Source organism: Postia placenta (genome assembly GCF_002117355.1).
Source record: "Postia placenta MAD-698-R-SB12 unplaced genomic scaffold POSPLAscaffold_12, whole genome shotgun sequence".
NCBI lineage: Eukaryota > Fungi > Basidiomycota > Agaricomycetes > Polyporales > Adustoporiaceae > Rhodonia > Rhodonia placenta.
Window position 1 is genome coordinate 631,189 of NW_020169843.1, and position 17,041 is coordinate 648,229.

General features: G+C 56.7%; 6 protein-coding genes across 6 annotated transcripts; 1 reads left to right on the plus strand and 5 right to left on the minus strand.

The window, feature by feature from the left end:
* Positions 1-526: 526 nt before the first annotated feature.
* On the minus strand, positions 527-1,397 carry POSPLADRAFT_1150456 (hypothetical protein; the record flags this gene model as incomplete). The annotated part of the gene is made up of 5 exons (XM_024486417.1): positions 527-599; positions 652-913; positions 964-1,106; positions 1,177-1,265; positions 1,314-1,397. Coding segments are annotated over 5 exons (651 nt in total), but the record flags the coding sequence as incomplete, so codon positions are not given.
* Positions 1,398-1,770: 373 nt separating this feature from the next.
* Positions 1,771-4,691, minus strand: POSPLADRAFT_1150078 (hypothetical protein; the record flags this gene model as incomplete). Its single annotated transcript, XM_024486376.1, is given in 6 exon segments — positions 1,771-2,143; positions 2,180-2,691; positions 2,754-3,696; positions 3,728-3,756; positions 3,774-4,031; positions 4,092-4,691. 6 exon segments carry the CDS (start codon positions 4,689-4,691, stop codon positions 1,771-1,773), a joined length of 2,715 nt encoding a protein of 904 aa, XP_024336187.1.
* A 3,337-nt stretch (positions 4,692-8,028) lies between these two features.
* Positions 8,029-11,331, minus strand: POSPLADRAFT_1048720 (hypothetical protein; the record flags this gene model as incomplete). The annotated part of the gene is made up of 7 exons (XM_024479580.1): positions 8,029-8,206; positions 8,310-8,783; positions 8,845-9,427; positions 9,502-9,618; positions 9,691-10,788; positions 10,862-11,021; positions 11,101-11,331. 7 exons carry the CDS (start codon positions 11,329-11,331, stop codon positions 8,029-8,031), a joined length of 2,841 nt encoding a protein of 946 aa, XP_024336188.1.
* A 322-nt stretch (positions 11,332-11,653) lies between these two features.
* On the minus strand, positions 11,654-13,784 carry POSPLADRAFT_1184127 (hypothetical protein; the record flags this gene model as incomplete). The annotated part of the gene is made up of 7 exons (XM_024489058.1): positions 11,654-11,969; positions 12,021-12,269; positions 12,332-12,455; positions 12,508-12,728; positions 12,787-12,969; positions 13,029-13,114; positions 13,214-13,784. The coding sequence occupies 7 exons, from the start codon at positions 13,782-13,784 to the stop codon at positions 11,874-11,876; spliced, it is 1,530 nt and encodes a 509-aa protein (XP_024336189.1). The 3' UTR covers positions 11,654-11,873.
* POSPLADRAFT_1151081 (hypothetical protein) lies at positions 13,767-14,321 on the minus strand (the record flags this gene model as incomplete). The annotated part of the gene is made up of 1 exon (XM_024486489.1): positions 13,767-14,321. A coding segment is annotated over one exon (555 nt), but the record flags the coding sequence as incomplete, so codon positions are not given.
* A 1,891-nt stretch (positions 14,322-16,212) lies between these two features.
* POSPLADRAFT_1041011 (hypothetical protein) lies at positions 16,213-17,037 on the plus strand. The gene is made up of 6 exons (XM_024477835.1): positions 16,213-16,353; positions 16,423-16,444; positions 16,497-16,500; positions 16,569-16,597; positions 16,665-16,947; positions 16,971-17,037. The coding sequence occupies exons 1-5, from the start codon at positions 16,270-16,272 to the stop codon at positions 16,898-16,900; spliced, it is 375 nt and encodes a 124-aa protein (XP_024336191.1). The 5' UTR covers positions 16,213-16,269; the 3' UTR covers positions 16,901-16,947; positions 16,971-17,037.
* The last annotated feature ends 4 nt before the right edge of the window (positions 17,038-17,041 follow it).

Consider the following 17,041-nt stretch of genomic DNA (forward strand, 5'->3'; position numbering starts at 1 on the left):
CAGCTTGTCCCTGTACAAGCTGCTGCCGCCGCTCTGCCTCGCTCAGTGTCTGTGAGATCGATGGCTGCTCACCGTTCCCTGGCGGGGAAAGCGGCCGCAGCGGGACTGCTAGTGGGGGAGAGCGCGTTCGCCGCCGCCACGGGCGCGGGGAGGTGCTCTTAGTGCGAATGGAGGAACGCGGGGATGCACTAGCGCTGCTACTGCTGCCGACGAGGCTCGGCGGGTACGCGTGCAGCGCTGGCGCCACAGCGATGTCGATCGCCTTGGGCGCAGGCGTCGTCGAGCCAGAGCCCGTGACAGTAGCAGTGCCGGAACTGAAGGACTTGGGCTCGTCCGACGGTGTCGGAGGGATATCGTCGCGGGAATGTGAACGCGATTGCGGGTGTGGGTTCTCGATGTCGTATCGAGGAGAACGACCGTCGTCGTCGTCCTCCTCTGAGGAGAGAGATGCACGGAAGAGCGGTTCGGCGTCTGCGTCGATGGAGGAGCGGGGCGTGAGGGCGGGCAAAGCAACGGAGGCTGCCTGGGACGACTTGACGATAGAGTCGATGAGCCAAAACTGGATGATGTTCATCATAATGGGGAACAGGCCCATGGTGCTGCAGCATGATTAGGAAAGGGAGAACCGTATGAGCGGGAGAGGGGACGCACAAAATCACTTGAATTTCGTCGCTTGGTCCCAAGAAGTCCAGCAACCATTCGCCGATCTTGAAGATACCAGGCCATACAGCGAACAAGGCAACAACCAGCAGCTTCATGGTCATCAATGAGAAGACGTAAACGGTGGCCTGCTTCAGCCAGTAAACGAACGAAGGTGGTGTCCCGTATTGACCCGACTCGAAGCCTTTTAGACCACATTTCTCAGCGAGGAGCCATGTCGTGAGATGTAGGACAAGGTAGATGACCCCAACACCTGGATATGTATGTGAAATTATCGAGAGGTAGAAAGTCAGACAGACGTACCAATGGTAGTGTCTACCAGGATATTGAGGAAGTAGAACACACATGCATTTCCGTCAGCGGCGTGCGCGACAAGGTCAGAGATAAGCACGTTCACGCCGTGCACTACGAGCTGGCCGAGCACTTGCTTCGAGATGTCGAAGAGCCTGTTAGAAACCACCGCACACGCAAGGACAGTCAGTATTTCGCTCGGCGATATGACGCACGTAAACAAACCATATTCGCCACGGACGTTTTGGAGACTCCCTATGCCGCTTATATACCAACGAAGACATCACCAACACGCCCATGAGACCCTGGGTGATCTACGCAGCCATTGAGACCATGAGATGTGAGCTTTCCGACATGCTTACCAACGCAGTTGGACCTAGCAGTCGACATGATCGCCTGTCAACTTCGGGGAGTTCATCGAGGAGGTGGTGAGATATGTCCGACATGGACTAAAGAGAGTGAGAGAGCGCGTATGCGTGAGATGGTTTAGTGAGAGGCTATGATGCATAGGCGTTGCGGCCAAATACGGCAGGTTCATTCAAGTAGACGCCAATCTCAGATCCTCATCAAAACCTCGATTGTGACAGAAAAAGAAGCGGTTTATTGCGTGGCTATAGTGTACGACGAATTCCTCAAACGAGAGAACATATGCCAAAGGGAGAGCAGAGAAAACACAGGACATGCAGTCAGATCGTCAGCCATACGGATACAGTCGGCGCACGAGCCCCAGGGAGATCCAGACTGAAGAGGTGATGAGGGAAGGGGACAAATGACGGATCCATAGCAGGGTCAAAGAGCGCACATAAATTAATCAACGTATCACTTCTTGCGCAGCTGAGCGCGCAGCGACGCGTTCTCCGTCTGCATCGAGTTGAGCTCCTCTAGCAACGCCATCTGTTGCGTCTGCTGCGAGCTCCGCATCGCCTCAATCTCCTCCTTCGCCCGCTCAAGCGCGGTGTTGCACTCGGCAAGCTGCACCTCCATCTGTTTCCGCACAGAGTCACCTGCATCCGCAGCGTCCGATGCGAGCGTGAGCGCACGCGCACTAAGTGTGTTGTTAGCATCAGTGAGCTGCCGACACGTCTCGGCCTGCTCTGCGGCCTGTGTCTCGATCTCGAGTTTCTCTGCTGTGATACGATCGACTTGCTCTTGAAGATACTGTGCCTCGTCCTCGCTGTGAGATGATGTTAGCCTCCCATCACATGAGTGCTGTCGGATGCCGACTCACAGCTGCGCCATCTTGGATATCATCGTCAGATTCCTGTCCTCCAGCATCTTCACCTGCTTCTGATACGTCTCGAGTGCCCCATTGCTCTCCTGCGCGAGCTTCTGCGCCCGCTCCGCGTTCTTCTTCAGCAGGTCATGCGCTTGCGCGAATCGGATGAGTCGTTCAATCAACGCGCGGTCGTCCGCAATGAGTGCCTGCACACGCGCGACGAATGCTTCGACCGTGAACGCTGCAAGGCTGGGGGGTGGCATCGCCCGCGGGTCGTACAGAGTCTTGAGCGAGCGCACGTCCATCTCAGACAATGACGAGTTGTTCCGCCCGGGGGTCGGACTGCCTGGCATGATAGGCGATCCGGCACGGAAGTTGCGCGCACCGAGTTTGCTTGCACGGGCCTCCGGCGAAGGCAGCACCGCCCAAATCGGGCGGAGCAGGGCGACCATCTGAGCAGCATCGCCAGTGTACTCTACGGGGGCTTGCGAGGCTTGTAGGCTGGCTACGGCCATTTGCGCGACCTGTTGCTCCTGAAGCGCGTTGTGAGTAAACAAATAGCGGAAGAATAGCGATGTCGACATACCCGCAACTGCGTTTCCAGCTCCCTCGCTTGGACCCTCGCCTCGTCCCGCGTGCGCCGTGCTTCCTCGACCTCCTCGAACAAGGCCTCGCGCTTGTCCAGCCCTGCGCGGATGTCCCCCTCTAGCTTCGCTCGCAGCACTGCCCACTCCTCCTCGGCCCTCGTGTGCGCGTCGATCTTCGCCCGTAGGTCCTCTAGATGTCGGCCCACCGACGCGACGAGCCCCACTATCGATGAGTCCCGCGACACCAGGAGGATCCCATGTGTTTGTATAAGCTCGCTGAGCGCGTCTACACCCGCGTCCAGTTCCGTCCGTCCGCTCGCGCCGTCCGCCAGCGCAGCGCGCTCGGCTGCCCATGCTTGCCGCTCCTCCGCTCGGTCCGCACGTTCTTCCGCAAGCTCGCTTTCCAGGACAGCCAACCGCCCGAGACGCTCCTCCCGCTCGCGTGCAAACACACTGGACATCTCTGCCGCCTCCCCGCTCTGTTCCTCGAGAACCTCGAGCCGCCGTTCCAGCGTGTCCACCTCCCGGCGACGCTCCTCCAGCTCTGCACGGTCCGCCTCCCACGCGTCTCGCTCGGCTTCTAGCTCCTGCAATCGTGTCTCGACCTCGCCCACCTTGCTGGCTTCCTGCTCGAGCATGGAGATAGTGTCCTCAGCTGTCTGAAGGTCCATTCCTAGTGTCGTCTCCACTTGGTCCTTCTCGAGCTTGAGAAGCGACAGGTCGCGGACCATCTCTGCCTGCTTTGCTGTGGCCGCCTCGAGTGCAGCGGTCGCTGCCTTGAGTTTCTCCTCAAGAACAGACACTTCTGCGATCGTGGGCGGAGCGCGCGGGACCTGTGGTACAATGGAGTCTGAATGACCCGCGACGAAGTGCTCGAACCGGCCTCTCGAAGAAGACGTTGTGATACTCGTCGCAGACGATGGTGTCGGGCTCATCTGTAGGCTCCGATTAGGCGTGCTGAAACCAGACGTACTGGAGTCCCCGTCTAACGGCGCAGTTTTCCTCTCTAGGCTGCGTACTGAATGGCTTAGCACCCCAGCACGGTGCTCAAGGAGTTTGCGCTGAACTTCATTCGCACGCTCTGAGATACGCCATAGTTCCTTTTGTGCGAGCTCCACCTTGCGACTTGCAGTATCCAGTTGTTCAGATGTCTGCTTGGACACATTCTTGAAAGACGCGTTCGCCTTGGATAGTGAGAGTGCTGCGTCACGGATCTTAGTCTCCAGGGCGAGCTTTTTACTTGCCGCGACAAGCCTTGAAGAAAGCACTTGATGCTCCTAGGAACATAGATAGAGTATCTAGCACATGTGAATGCCGCCAATAGAAAGTGTACGGACCTTCTTCAGCTCCTCGACCTCCTCCGAGGTGAGGATCTCGCAACCCCGACTGTCCACGATAGCTTCGCTTGCCAACAGGTCAATTAGCAGATCATCACGCGTAGAGCCCATCTCGGAGTTGCGCTTGAGATCGAGGGTAGTTACGCCTGGACGCTCGACGAGTTTCCTGGATAGCTCAGACACCCGGCTAGGTAGCGGCCGGGGCGACGAGGGACCCGCCACGGGGGAGGACATTTGTACAGAGGCCTGGCCACGCGCAGGAGATCCTACGCCATTAGACTCACGCGAAGACTGTGGGGAATGGAATGACGCGTTTCCCTGCGTATCCTCAGAAGCAGAGGGCAGGGGCTTCTGCCTATCCTTCCGGAGGAAGAGTGCTGCGGTCGTCACCTTTGGGCTGGTCACTGGAGATAACTCCGTCGGGCTCTGCAAGGGCGAGGGCGGCCATGATGGTTTTGCAGATATAGCTAGAGGAGCAGTAGACTTCGGGGGAGAGGGCGTGATGGTGGCATACTGAGACGGAGGTGATGGAGGTGACTGAGGGAATGTTGAAGAGGTCGGAGTGCCTCCGCCAGTGAGAAAGCGTCGGACACCGTTCATGAACAGTCGAGGGTATCAAGGCAGCGCCGAGTGGGATATCCAGTGCAAAAAGAGACAGCCAGCTGCCGGAGAAGAGCGAAGGAAGCCGTTGTATAGAGCCTGCGGCCTTGAGAGTGCTGCAAGCCGTATTCAACGCTGTCAATTACTTCGGACGAATTTAATGATCTCCGCGTCAGCGAAGTGCTAAAGAGACCCAGGCAGGAATGTTGGATGAGGCTGGAGACCGTTTCAGAGTAGAGGTGGCTGAATAACACTGGGTCAACGACAGGATACATGAACATTTGGTTAGTACTAGTCTCCCGTAGGCATACCATAAATATAATGAACTTTTTTATATGGGGGCGACGATCATTATATATAGGTCTGCTTCAAAACACTGAGAGACCAGTTCCGCGTGAATTCGCTCCGTTTACCGTGTGAATGTCCGATTTCACACGGCAAGGGTGTGAAAAACGGATGAAACGCAGTCAACACCGTGAATGGATGAAATCCACCCGGCCCTCCTGACGGATGAATTTCACCAGAAAAGCGGCGGGTTTTCATCATGCAGAATGATGAAGGCAAACAATTGATACATTGCATCAATTCTGCTAATGGCTACTAATGTACAGATCATTTCTGCGCGAGCATCCATCGACCGCGAACGCAAACGCGCTCTTCAACTCATTGCACCACATATACAATAGAGTGCCCATCCTCTGACCATCAAAAAGGGTGCTCTATTGTAGGCTGCCTAGGGGAGACAAACAAATTACCGGATTTAGGATGAAGGATGCTCCAACGGGTTGGTCAGCATAAGAGGTAACACGCAGCACCACACCTCTCTTGCAACCGGACTTGTCGACTCCCGTCACTCAACATCTCTCCTCATGTCATATCGACGACTCACGCTTACGGTGCAATGGATGTTGGACCTGGTAGCCATATGCACGGCAAGAAACATGCGAAGTGGAGTATGTTAGGGTCTCCGCATTTGTGAACATTGTTGAAGAGCAACAAAAGGTGCGGTGTCAGCATTCAAAGCCAAGGTTTGGTGACTTGAAGGTACATTGTTTAGCGAACAAAGTTGCTCCACGGGTAATGAGTTCAACTTGCAGGTGGAGATGGGACTAGAGAGTGACAACCGACTGTTTGAGTTGATCCAGGTGAGTAGTGGGTTCCTTGCCGAACCTTGACCAGAACTCACAGTATCTCTGAGTGATCAACACAAATGCACTATTAACATTGTTGCTAATAGCTCTCACCTTAGTCTACCACGGTATCGACATGATAAGACAAATATTGGACACATCATGCTTCTGGTAAGCACACGTCTCAATTGCAGGAAATGGCACTAATAATATGTCAGGCACACAGCCCTGTCTTGAACACTTTGCGCGTGATTGGGCAACTGAAGAGGATGAAGAGATCGAGCACGAGAGCGCTCGTAGGGAGGGGAAAGATGTGTGAGCTAGGCATCATGCGCATGTGATACAACGGTCTATACTCCTATACCGAGGCCTGACTCGTAGACGACGAGCGAGGGCTTATGGACAGTACGTCATCCTGAAGATCGAGCGAGGAAGTCGAGAATGACCACTACCCCAAGCGAGGAGGAGCAGAGACTTGAATGAATAACCAGGTCGAACTTAGGGTTCGACCGACTAATGGTACAACTATTTATACAAGTACCGGCTACGCACTGTATCTGTGTGGTCGCGTTAGTAAAGAAGGAAATGTAGTGGCACGATACCAGGCACGAAGTGCGCACGGATCCCATTATGTAAGCTACATAATGTTCAACCTGCGGGTGAGCGCTAAAACAGGCGCTAGTATGGGCGCTAGTAGTACAAGAAATAGAACGGAAAGATAAATGTTTCAGCGTGCACTTTGAGATGGCAAGGATAGAGGCTTCGAGCTTGTGCATAAGATAGTGATTGAATGTTCACATGACAGAACCCTGTAATATGTGTATTGATAGATGATATATATGTCTTCTGACCGATGTATCCTACCCTGGGCTCGAGTGCCGATCTACTCAGCTATTTGCTGGAAACATTTGTTTCTCACTACTGCTGAAATTCATCCACTATGACGAGGGTTTTGCTCGTGTTCTTACTGGTGGAATTCATCCGTTGCGATGGAGTTTTCACCCATTATCCGGATGAATCCAGAAAATCCAGCGCCGGATGAATGGGGTGCACTTTGTTCGAAATTTCGGATGAATTTCACACTCTTATTTCGCACTCTCGCTGGATGAAAATGCCACTATCCGGATGAAAACGCATGCGCTCTGCGTGTGAAAAGTACACGAATACCGTACATTTCACTGGATGGATTTCATCCAATATAGGTCTCTCAGTGAAAACGCGCCCCTCGGACCGTAAGACAGCATTTCAGACCTGTTCGCGATTGCCGGCTGATGGCCGCGCGATGCCGTTGTTCGCCGAGCGGTATTACCGCTAGATCGGTTCTCTTGGCCTGCAGTGCATACCAGGTGGTTAGGTGCTCATCGTCGACAATCATGTCTGAGCTCCCCTCGGTGTTATCTACTCTCGCTTCCTACCATGAAAAACACGACTGTAGATCCTATGATGTTCGTACAAGTCCGCTTCGTCACAGCATGCAGTTGGTGGATACCCAACCACCTCAATCACCGAATCTCGCCTGTCTACTTCCTCGATCCTATTGTTCCACTCTACGGCTCCCGACATGTTGCATTTATCACCACCTTCACCTCTTGCTATGCGCAGTCAACTGCTACACTCCATCTCCACGGGGCAGTCCCTTCCTGAGGACTCCGGTACGACCACGCAAGCGCAGACATGGTGTATGAGGGGTCTACTATGACACATAAATATCAATTGATATTGAGACCGATTTGTCTGGGTGTCGCATTCTCTAGTAGGCAAGCATTTTGGACGCGTCCTTATGCACCGCGACGCGTCGCGTCGCGACATTCAAGATCTACACGACGCGTTTCGGAGATCAAAATGCTTATGTAAGGCGAAATCGCGTCTTACGGTTCGGACCCCTCAAATTGAAACAGACTAGATTAGTACGGAACTCAGTAAACAATAGACTGTTAGTAACCGTTTGCGAATACTAATACTTATTATAGCACCATTGCTGAAACCTCCAGAGATAGAAACACAGATTCATTCCCCAGAATCAAGAACTATTCGCAGCGGATATACAGATGATACTGCTATACATCAATTGACTTCGCGCGCAACACCCGGCCCTCTCAGACGAGTCCCGTCTGGACACCGAAGTGAGCTGAGTGCCGAACTCTCGTTTCTGCGCTTTTGAGCAATACTTGACATGGGAGGAGTCTCGCAGTGTCTTCCACCTCAGGTCACCTGTGGAACCATCCCTTGCCACCCCAGTATCTTGGGCCAATTCCACCTAGCATGATGAGGAACATGACGCCGCTTGCCACCTCGAAGGCAATATATGGTGCACGGGAACCGAAAAAGACAGCGATAGGTGGGAGGAGTCCCATAGCGAGTGCGGGTGAGAACCTTGACCATCCCCTGTGAAGTGGACGTGTCAGCATGATCAAGAGAGAAAGCGAGAAGCCGAGAGAAGGGCATCATGGCGAAGATGATATACTAAGATCGCTTGGAAGAAACTCACGTATTACCCAACATACCACCTCCAGCTCCTGCCCACTCTACGAACAGAAGCCACGGTGCCACGAAGAGTACATTTCTATCTGCACCCCATCCCGACTCAGAAGCCCACACAGCTTGGAAACCTGCGCCCGAGGCTGTGCGGACCCAGACAGCAAGCACAGGCGCAGCAATCGGAAGGAGCCAAGTCATGAGCAGAAGGGCATGCAAATGGTGGCTCAGCAATGTCGTACGTTCTTTGTCTAGATTGGATTCTCGAGCTGGCGGTGGCGGAGGAGCGGGTCTGCGAGGCAACAGTGGGATCGCACGGTTTCCAGATAGCGCGGAAGGATCGCACGACGCAGAATACGCGGCACATGTGTAGAAATGGTAGATCCAAGCGCTAAGGAAGGCCACCTGCCACGGAACGAAGACGAAGATAAGTAGGAAGACGAGGCCCATGGATAGCAGCGCATTTCTTCGCGACGCGGCGTCGTCTCTGGGTCTGATTTGTGGGGGTAAACTTAATAATGCTAGAATCAGATGAAAGGGGTTCTTACCTTCTTGCCCCACCAGTTCTCCTTACCAGCCACGCCACTGCATTCACAGACATACCGAGTACCAGCCATACTAGATAAACGAGCCCGAACACCATGACGCCTAGGATTGGAGCAAGTATTGCAAAAGCAGACTCGTCCTTATTGCCCAACCACGTCGTTAACGGGAACGGCAAGCACGACCCAAAGAACGACAGGACCAGAAGTCGCGGCAGGAGATCCCGGGCAATCCGCACCAACGACTGTTCCACTGATGGGATAGCCTCAGGGATGTGCTCGCCGGTCGCCAATGCATAGTACATAGCTAGGCCGCATAGGCCTATGCCCCACGCAAGGGCGGCTTGCGCGTACCGTGGACCCCAACGGCCGAGCGTAGCCCACCAGTCGACGCTGATCTTGATCGCTTTCACACCGCACCCCCGGTCGTTGGACGAGTGAATGGTGAGGTTGAAGCCACGACGAACCTGCGGAAGGAAGGGCCCTGAGGCATGCGAATGAAGTAGAATCGGTCGGCCAGGTAGCAGCGGGAAATAGTGCGCCTCAGACGGGTGAGAAGTATGCTGAAGCAGAGGAGGCATAAGCGCGTCTGAATCGCGTAGCGGCCAATATTGGTCCACATGTCAGCGCTCTACGCATATGAAGGTGAACTTATGTCCCTACCCGAGCATGAGGATGCGTCCTGCAATATGGGCTGCAATCTATAAACGATCAAGGCGTGTGATAGAAGACCTGGGAAAGAGATCTCAGTGCGCAGAGCCTTTGGCAGCTCGACCTCGGCTGTGGACCACATGAGGCCTGTTGAGACTGCTCAATATTCGCCTTGATTCGAAGAGGGAGCAACAGACATACGAGTCCCCCAAACGTCCCCAACCACGGGTGTCAGCGGCACTAGACCGCCGGTGACCCACCCTTCTCCATGCGAGGGGTTGACGTCTACAGCAACATAACGCACGGCCGTCTCGCCATCATCGGTGATCTTGGCGCCATACGCATAGACATATTCGCTTTCATCCACACCCTCGTCGGGCACAGGAAACGGGGCGCCGGGGACCGGCGCGGGCAGCCGTCTGTTTGTCGTCAGCTCCAAAGGCGTGCAGCTCTTCGGACGCACGGTCGCGCTGGACGAGAGACAGAGATAGAACCCGAGCGTCAGCGCCGGGCGGCCCGACCCATAGGCAGCGATCTCGAAGTCGGCGAACTCATCGAAGGACGAGGCCGCGCTCGGGATGGGCAAGAGGTACGTGCGCCGCCGCGTCGGCTTCGCGAGCACAAAGCTGCCGAGAGGCTCCAAGAACTCGACGTCGGCCTCGTCCAGGGCGTCCAGATGCAGCTCGCCAGGGCCAGGCATCGGTAACGCGCCGCTTGACGGGGGCAGCAGATGCCCGTCCCGGAGCCATGTGTCGAGCGCCCTCTCCCTCTCCGCTCGCGAGGGTGCGTCTGCCAGCGCCAACGCAGCCCGTGCTATGCGCCAGCGCACCTGATGGCACCACACCATCTCGCGATGCCCGACGCCGGACCACGCGCCCTCAAGTGCGCTCGTGAATACCGTGCGCCGATACGGCGAACCGTCGCCGAGCTCCAAGCGGCGGTCGTCCAGGACACACGACTCCGCGGGGACCTGCAGATCCGTCGCGCCGCCACACAGCGACAGAATGGGTGTGGGATCGGACTGGAGGACCTGTTGGTTGGAGCGGTAGATCTTGTCTATGCGCCGATCCAGCCGCGCGGGCGGGAGCGTGTGCGGTGTTGACATGGTGACCAAGGCGGTCACATTGGGGTGGGCGAGCAGGGCGGTCGCGACGACGCCCCCCATCGAGTGCGCCAAGATAGTCATCGAGCGCTGTTCGGGGTAGAGGGAGAAGATGTATTCTATGGCTGCGCGGGCATAGCTGGTCTCGGCGTCGAGCGTGGGGCCGTGAAAGGCAGAGAGGTCTTCATTGAACTCGACTTCACAGATACATATACACACGCGCATGAGCCTGATTCAGTGTGAGGACGAATCGGCAAGGATATGACCTACGAGCAAAGAAATCGAGAGCGCTGTGGCGTCCCTGCGCGAACTCCTCTGCCACATGGTACGGAGAGGAGAAGTACTGGCGGGCGGCCGAAGAGGCGATCGAGCGGACCTGGTGCGAGGACCCTGCGTTTCCGGGGATGAACAGCACGGGCGCGCCGTGCAGCTGTCCTGGCATTCAGTCATTCTCCTGGCAACCACGCACCCAACTCGGGACAGCCTGAAATACATGGAATACGGCATACCTCGTGCACGGGGTCCCAGCCTACCTCTCGATATAGATACAGGGAGTAGCGGGACGCAAGGGGCGTCCATGTGCGGTTGAGCCCAGACTGCAGGACGTAGGAGGGCGACATCCAGGACATGCGACATCCTTGCGGGGAGAGCGACGTGCTGATGTCGAGGCCGGCGCGATAGAAGACAAACACGGAGAGCAGGGAGACAAGACCCAGGGTAGGAAGGAGCAACCTCTGCATCCTTCGTATGCAGCCAGACAGTGAGGTAAAGCACCCCTCGCCAATCTCAGATGCTTATGCTAGCGATAATAAGGCCACGACGAAGGTCGAGATTGTTTTGGTAGCAGCTGGGTCGAACCAGGTACACAGCATACGTGCCCTCACCCAGCGACGCTCTGTCCTAGAAGCCGTTCGCCCACCGAGCTCGGTGGCGCAGAAGTACACACGCTGTTGGCGCGTAGAAACGGTCACATGTGCGCGCCTTGAAAGCTTGACTGGTGGCCTATTTCGCTCCGAGTATTTCAAGTACCACGCACTCAAGCTTCAGAAATCAAGCCATCGTGAGCGAAGACTGCATTTCCACGGTATATGACTACGCTCCAAACCAGTTCTATGCGATGCGTGCGATGCTACAGAAGCCGATACTACCCCAAAGGAAAGAAAAAAAATGGGCTTGAGAAACCCGTCATGACCGAGGCTCGTCTGTCATGTCCATGCGTCGCGTGCCAGAAACGCGTCTCGGAAGTCGTCGTGTACATCGTCGTCAAAACGTCCAGACGTCCTCACCGCCGCACCATCAGCTTGTATGTCGACCACCCCGCCACCACCGCAAACGCGGCCAGCGCGCCGATGATGGAGCAGAACCACGCATAGCCCTCCTGTGGTCAGGTGTCAGCGGTTCCACGAGCACCACAGGATGCGAGACCGACCGTGAGGTCCTGCCCTGGTACGTGCACATTCATGCCCCAGAGACCAGTGACCAGGTTCATGGGGATGAGCACCGTACCGAGTGCAGTGAGCTTCGACAGCACATCGTTGATTTGGTTGTTTGCCTCCGTCATCTCTATGGAGATCTGCGCGAGGTAGTTCGAGTGCGATCGAGATAGGATCTTCTCGTAGTGGTTGAGATTTTGCGTCATCGTGATCAAGTGGTCTTGGATGTCCGAAAGATAGAGACCCTGTGTGTGTGGCCGAGCTGTGTGTCCAGCAGCGCACACGCATATGTGTAGATCGCACTCACGATATCCGACGTCGGTGCTACTCGCCAATTCTCGTTGCATCGCTTTGCAAGACCCTTGACGACGTCGGCCTTATTGCCCATGAGCCGCAACAGACCCATGACCTTCTTTCGACACGTTCCAATCCTACACCACCTACTTCAGCAGGCGCGGCACATCTAAAAGCATGTCAATTCACCTCCTCAACATATCGCTCTGCTCCGCCTCCTTGAGGATAAGGACAAGCTCGTCGATGCTGTCGACCTCGTACTCGATACTCTGAATCAGCGGCCCAAACGCATCTGTGATGTCGTCGATGAGCGCGTAGGAGATCCAGTCGGACGTTACGCTAATGTAGTCCTTCAGCTGCTTGATCCGCCGTCGGACGTTCTGTGGGTGTGGCGTTGGTCGGAAGTGGAACTAGAGTACGCTTGGTCAGCGCTACTTTCGCCGCAAGAGTGCCAGCCGGTAAACGCACAGAGAGGATACCTTCGCGGAACACGATAATGTACATGTTCAGCGGCTCGAGATAGGTTGGGCTGTATGGGTCTTGGTCGAACCCACGGAAACACACGAGGTAGTAATTTCGGAAGAGCTCGATTTTCTCTCGTGTCTCCTCCATCTGGATGTCCTCCGTCGTCAGCGGGTGGATGGAGAATACCTGAGGCATCAATACTAAGCACTTGGTACGCCTTCGACAAGTGATGTTCGCATACATACCTTGCTGAGGAGCTTCATCTCCTCGTCCGTCGGAGACAGCACATCCAACCACCACGTATAGCTCTCCGGGCTATCCCCGCCGATCCCTCTCTCCATCCCGCCGGGTAGCTTCCCCGAAAAGCTCGCAGGGGCCGTCCGCATCCCCATCGGAGAAGCCGAACGCGCGGCCGGCCCGCCGCTCCCACCAGCCCGGCCCATGAACAGGTCCTCGAAGCTCTGCCCCTCCGCCGGAAGCTCGCTCAAACTGCGCGCATGGATCGTCGCACTCAGCGCGTTCGAGTAGAACGAGAACCGGTATGGCCTGTCGTGGCCCACGCCCGGGCCCCCTGCGCCCAGGCCCTGCGCGAGGCTGCTGCTCGACCCGGGCGCGCCGTGCCCGTTGGGCACCCCGGGCAGGTTGTCGTACGACGGCACGACGCTCAGCGTGGTGCCCGACGTCGGCGGCGGCGCGCCGGGCTGCTCGAACAGCGCGAGCTTCCCCCGCCGCGGGGCGCGCTCGCTCTGCGAGATCTTGCGGTGCCGCGGGCGCGGGATGGTGAAGCGCGAGCTGCTGCCGAGGCTGGCCTCCACGTCCGCGTCGGGCTGGTCGGGGACGGGCGGCGGGCGGATGAAGGGGTTCGTGGAGGCGTGCGGCGCGCCAGGGGTGTGGATGCCGAGGCGCGCCTTCTCCTCGCGCGCGAAGGATTCTATGGGCGCAAAGTCGTACTGCAGCCGCTCCGGGCTGCTGCCAGGCGGCCCGACGCTCGCCTGATACATGGGCAGGCCGGCCTCGGTGTCGGCGGTATCGAGGGACACGAGGAGCGAGGGGTCATGGGCTGCGCTGAGGTGGTTGAGGTGCACGTCGGATGCAGGCCCTGGGTGGTAGTGCTCGGCATTGGCGTTGTCAGGGTCTGAGTTGGCGTGTGGGCGGCCGCGGGCGTCGGTCATGTCCTGTTCCTCCTGCAGCGATAGGGCAGGGAACTGTACGGGCGGGGGGCTGTCCGAGCTGGGGGGCAGGGGGCGAGGAACGGGCAAGATGGGGGAGATGGCGGGGGAGATGGGGGAGACGACGGTGCCGCTGCGTGCGCGGGAGAGCTGTATGGCCATGTCGGCGTCCATGGCGCGCTGTCGCTCACGCACATCGGGGTCGTTGGGGTTGTATGTGCGTGTGAGGGTGGGCGAGAGCCGGGGGCGTGACAGAGATACGGCGGGATCGCGCTCAGCGAGGTCGCTGTTGCTGCGGCGGCGTCTGACGGGTGAGTGCGAGTGCGAATGCTGCGACGACGAGCGGATGGGCAGGGGTGAGCTTGTCATGGGCGCGGACAGCACTGAGGGGGCATCGGGCGAAGCCATCGTATTCGCTGGAGTTCAGCCAGGAGTAGCCCTACAGACAGTCTTCACGCTGCGAAAAGCCACGAGCGACGCTGTGCGCAGGACGGAGAGTGCAGGAAGGGAAATGCGAGGAGGGCAGGGGCGGATGGAGCAGGAGCAGGAGCAGGAGCAGACGGTCGACATGGATGCATGACGTTCGGCTCATGCCAGTTTTCGAGGACGAGCGCCCAACCGGAAGCGCCGACACAAACATCCTTGCGCTCGCCCACATTCTTACCGACTCTTGCAGCGACAGGAAAATACATTCTGCGGAGACAGAGGGTTCAGATTGCCCTTGCATGTACAGCCAAGTTGGGTATTCAAGGGAATCATGGGTGACCCGTCCCCTCAATATATGCTCTGGATAGGGGGTCTATGGTTCATATGGGATCATACACACTGAAAGGCTCAGCCATTGGAGGCGTAGGTTCACGCCGTGAGGGGCGCATCATCGGCTTTGGCGCCACAGCCGATCCCTCCATCAAGAGAAGCGCGCTGTGGCCGCCGCTGATCTGACCTTCGCTCGTTGCCTATATTATCCCCGCGTTCTATATACGCCAAGCCGCACATGGCTAATACGATATGCGCCGCGTTGTTCATATCATTAGCAGGCCGTTAGTCGAGACATGACAACACTCATTCCTTCTTTCCCTTTGCGCTTCAAGTTGTCAAGCAGGAAATGTGATGGCGGTCATTCGAAGCATACGCGCTGTACCGTACTGGGCGTGTATGCAGCCTATCTGAGGACGGGTCGTTCTCTCGCCAGGTTTACAGAGTCGAGTTAACTCATCCGACATCCGCTCAGCTTCTTCCTCTCCGACTGACTCACTTCAGTGGCGCTCATGACTTTCTGTTCGGTCGGTAAACCCAGGCATGGCGGCCAGCACATCTACATCATATAGCCTACTTCCGCGCACGTCGTTTCCACCGGCCATTGCTTGACTACACTTCGTGGTGAGGCTAGCCGGACACTCCTGCGGGCTGTGGCGATGGCTCCCGCACTCAAGACGCCCGACTCGGACATTGATGATGCATGCGCACTGAAGCCTATTCAACCTTCCGGGTTCTCGGACGCCACGGTGCCGCTTGATGAGGTACACCCAGTCAGAAGATGGTCTTGCGGCTTTCGAACGCAATTTGAGTGACAGAGGAGAGCCAATCTTCTGAGAACGAGGGGGAGAAAACGTCTTGAACGGCCCTGGACCGTCGCTCGCGGCTGACTGGCAGGTGCTGTTGCAGATATCGACCAACTGTACTATCTCTCAGCTCCCCGCCGTCTCTTGAGGATTTACGTTTCTCCTACTGCAGCAGGTCTGCTGCTCGAACGTCAGAGCTATGTCCATCGTGAACAATGGTATGCATTTTCTGTCCGCTGACATTCAGACTGTCAGGAGTCACCATCGTACGTACGAGGTCGCGTGCCCGAACCACCTGGACGCATCATGCATATCCACAGTTTTTATTTATTCGGGGCCGTTAAGGATATGACTCGCGATGCGGGGCAGTCAGGCACATCAATCACGATCATCATATATCTACTAACATACATACGAAATCCCCGACAAGTCTGGCGCATTACAGGCTGCCAGGGCCTCACGTGGTCCTCATAATGCAGAGTCTGCTATAAACCCGACGAATGAGCGAAAGCATAATACTTGGCTAAACGAGGACATTTATGATCAGCTTCTGGATGAGTCTCGCGCTAGACGCTGGCATCCCCGGCACCGGTGATGTCACATGTGGCAGAGGACGAGCACGGATGACGTCAGAGCACAAGACCATATATTTGCAGACGCGAGCACACACCACCGCCATCGATTCAACCCACTCTCACTCAGCATATCTTCCAACGTTTTATTCTCAATCCTTTCACGACACACACGTATCCATCATGGTCCGCGCATTAACCAAGGTCGTCTACAAGCCCGACTCGCAGTCCACCGACGAGTTCACGGTCATCGTCAACCCGGCAGAGGTGCGTCCGTCCACCGTGGGATCTGGCGGAGGGCACACGCTGACCGCGGCTCACACGTTGCCCGTGCAGTTCAAGAAATGGAAAGAGGGAGGTTCGTGTGATATCATGCGTTTGGCGCGCGATCCCCCGCTGATGTCATTTTGGCACAGACACGTACTGATATATTCCCCTGGCCCGTGGCTGGAGCGCCCGCTGACCATGTTTGTTCCGCGCAGAACGATTGCGCTCACGGAAGTGGTTGATTGTGGGTGGCCAGGGCTGTTCTCGCCCTCTCCGGACTGATTGCTCCCACCTCTCGCCCCGTGTGACAGCCTTCCAGGTGTTCTTTTCGAACCAGGGCGCGCAGGGCATCCTCGGGACGCCGTCGAAACAGCAGCTGGAGAACGTGTTCGGGTCGAGCAAGGACGTGGACGTGATTGAGCGGATCCTGAAGCAGGGCCAGGAACAGGCGGGGAAGGGGGTGACGGCGGGGACGACGGGGCTGAACGTCGGGAAGAGCAACTCGGTGATCGACACGAGGGGCAAGGGCGTGTCTGGCGTGCCGTAAGGGGGACGTCAGTGCTCAGTAGTGTATCATGAGTCTGTATGTTGCCAGTCTGCGCTCGGCCACGCCCGAGGGCGGAATAACGACTGGACTTTGTATATATTATGATCCCCGTACTCTGCTCCGACATGCCAGTCCTAGTCC